At 48.8% G+C, this 2724-nt stretch overlaps 1 protein-coding gene across 1 annotated transcript in view; it reads left to right on the top strand.

Annotated features, from left to right (window-relative positions):
- Positions 1–1084: 1084 nt before the first annotated feature.
- NUP160 (nucleoporin 160) overlaps positions 1085–2724 on the top strand; it is a 52407-nt gene continuing 50767 nt past the window's right edge. Inside the window, exons 1-2 of the mRNA XM_024133189.2 lie at positions 1085–1204; positions 1461–1572. Of these exons, the coding sequence (XP_023988957.1) occupies positions 1105–1204; positions 1461–1572 (212 nt within the window). The 5' untranslated portion in view covers positions 1085–1104. The remainder of the gene's footprint in view (positions 1205–1460; positions 1573–2724) is intronic.

Genomic DNA, 2724 nt, shown 5'->3' with positions numbered 1-2724 from the left:
ACAGATGAATGGATAAAGAAGATGTGGCACATATATACAATGGAATATTACTCAGCCATAAAAAGAAACGAAATTGAGTTATTTGTAGTGAGGTGGATGGACCTAGAGTCTGTCATACAGAGTGAAGTAAGTCGGAAAGAGAAAAACAAATACCGTATGCTAACACATATATATGGAATCTAAGAAAAAAAGTGAACCTAGTTGCAGGGCAGGATTAAAGATGTAGACCTAGAGAATGGACTTGAGGACACCAGGTGTGAGGGGGAAGCTGGGGCAAAGTGAGAGTAGCATCAACATATATACACTACCACATGTAAAACAGATGGCTAGTGGGAAGCAGCAGCATAGCACAGGGAGATCAGCTTGGTGCTTTTTGACCACCTTAGAGGGGTGGGATAAGGAGGGAAAGGAGACGCAAGAGGCAGGGGATATGGGGACCCATGTATGCATATGGCTGATTCACTTTGGTGTACAACAGAAACACAGTACTGTGAAGCAATTATACTCCAATAAAGATTTTTTTTTAAACACGAACACAGTCTCTTGAAAAAATTCCAACACACAAAAGGCCCCTCTGCCCTTCACTCCCTCTCCCCACTATCCCTACGGTCGCTTAAGAGTGAAGAAAAGGAGATAGGGTGAAGATTCACTGACTGACACAGCGACGCAGGGAGAGGTGACCGCAAGCTAAGAATCCAGCAGTGTGCGCCCACCTGCTGGGACTCCCCGGACCTCGACCCTCGCGGGAGACTGGGCCCCGTTGCCCTGGCCGGCGTTTTTAAAATGGAAACAAACCCGGCCCCGCCCCCTGCCCTGAGGCCGCCGGGAAAATGGCGCCGCGCCTTGGGGCTTCCTAGCAGGACACGCAAAGGTTCCCGCAGGTAGAGTCTGCAGGCTTCCCCTACCCGCTTCTCACCTGGTTTCCCCCCTGCCCACCCTGTCTCCAACTAACTCGGTGGGAGCCTCACAACGCAGGGTCGGACCCGCGCTTAACCTCTGCCGGATTCTTCACCTGTCCGCATCTCCGCCCGCTCCGCCCCCGGAACTGACGACGTCCTCCGGGTCCTGCTGGTGTCCCGTCGGGCCTCGCGGTGGCGCGGGAAGATGGCGGCGGCGGGAGCCATGGAACGGAGCTTCGTGGAGCTCAGCGGAGCTGAGCGCGAAAGGCCGAGGCACTTTCGGGAGTTCACAGTTTGCGGCATTGGTACGGCAGAATCCCAGTAGGGCGCGATCCTTCGCCTCTGACTGGATCCCTAAATCTCTGACCCCCCGTTCATCCTTCTGAGCCCACATGCCTATAGCCCCGGAATCAGAGCTTCTTTAGTGTCCTACTTCTTCGTCTTTTCTTCCCCTTCTTTTTGTATGGGTTGTCAGTCCATCACCCTCTGCTTTCTCAGCACCCTCAGTGCGTGTCATTCCCAGAGAACCACCTGTGCAGGCTGACCACTTTCATTTTGCAGGAACTGCAAATTCTGTGGCCGGAGCCGTGAAATACGGTGAGAGCGCGGGAGGCTTCTATTATGTGGAAAGTGGCAAGTTGTTCTCCGTCACCAGAAACAGGTTCATTCATTGGTAAGTGCTGTGTTTTTCAAACCCCCTGAAAGGTCGGGTTGTTTGGCGGCTGAATTTTCGCGGCTGTTCTCAAGGTGTCATTCATTCTCCGAAGTGGTTATCGACAGGAAAAGAGAAAGACTGTTTTCATATGTGAATCAGTGGAAAATTAAGGAGACCCAGAGTTCTAGAAGAGGTACCCTCCCAGGCAGCACTAAAAGCAGAAGACATGTAGCTTAGGGGTTAAAGCCCAAAAGACCAGTTTTAAATATGAACCCATTAGGTTTTTATAGTGCTTTACAGCTTCCATCATTCTACAAATATATTTGAGCCTTTATATGTCAGGCACTGCTAGGTGTGCTGGGAGTGAAGTGAGGAACAAAAACAATCACCATTTTCATCATGCAAGATGTAGCAGTGTAAGAATAGATGTGGACCCACCTTTCATGGGACAGTTTTGAGAAGGAGGAAGACATTATATAGCTAATGACCACATTTATAAATACGAATTTTTCATACTTGCCTCGGAGGAAAAGTATAGGGGCTTTGAGGGGCTAATGGGAGTACCAAATATTATTGGTGGTGCTGGGAAGGCCTAAAGCAAGTCAGATTTAAACTGAGATCTGAAGGATGAAAGGTTAGCCAGGCAAGGGGTTGAGGGAGAGAGCAGTTCAGCAAGTGGGATCACCGTGCACAAAATCCATGAGGTGGAAAAGAACGTGACAGGTTTGAGGAACTGACTGAAGGTCTGTGTGGCTTAGGTGCAAATGGGAAAAATGGAAAATGATGTGAGAGATGCTAAGACTAGGGTGGTAGGCAGGACTCAGATCAGGAAGGACCCTCAGGTCCTTTTTAAGGATTTTGGATTTTATCCTGAGTACATTGAGCAATCATTGATGGGTTTTAAAGGATTACTAAAACGATCAAAATTACATTTTAAAATAATCAGTCTACTTTGTGGAAAGTAGATTTGGGTTGGATGGGTACAATACAAAAGAACAACTTGCTTATATGATGGACCAAGTAGGATGTTAGTGACTCAATTGTGGGAGTGGCTAGGAAAAGAGAGATACATGGATTCAAGATACACTTAGAAGTTAGCTTCTGCCTTCCCTGGTGGCACAGTGGTTGAGAGTCCGCCTGCCGATGCAGGGGACACGGGTTCGTGCCCCG

Source organism: Physeter macrocephalus, chromosome 16 (genome assembly GCF_002837175.3).
Source record: "Physeter macrocephalus isolate SW-GA chromosome 16, ASM283717v5, whole genome shotgun sequence".
Taxonomy (NCBI): Eukaryota; Metazoa; Chordata; class Mammalia; order Artiodactyla; family Physeteridae; genus Physeter; species Physeter macrocephalus.
This window is presented reverse-complemented; position numbering and strand designations above follow the sequence as displayed.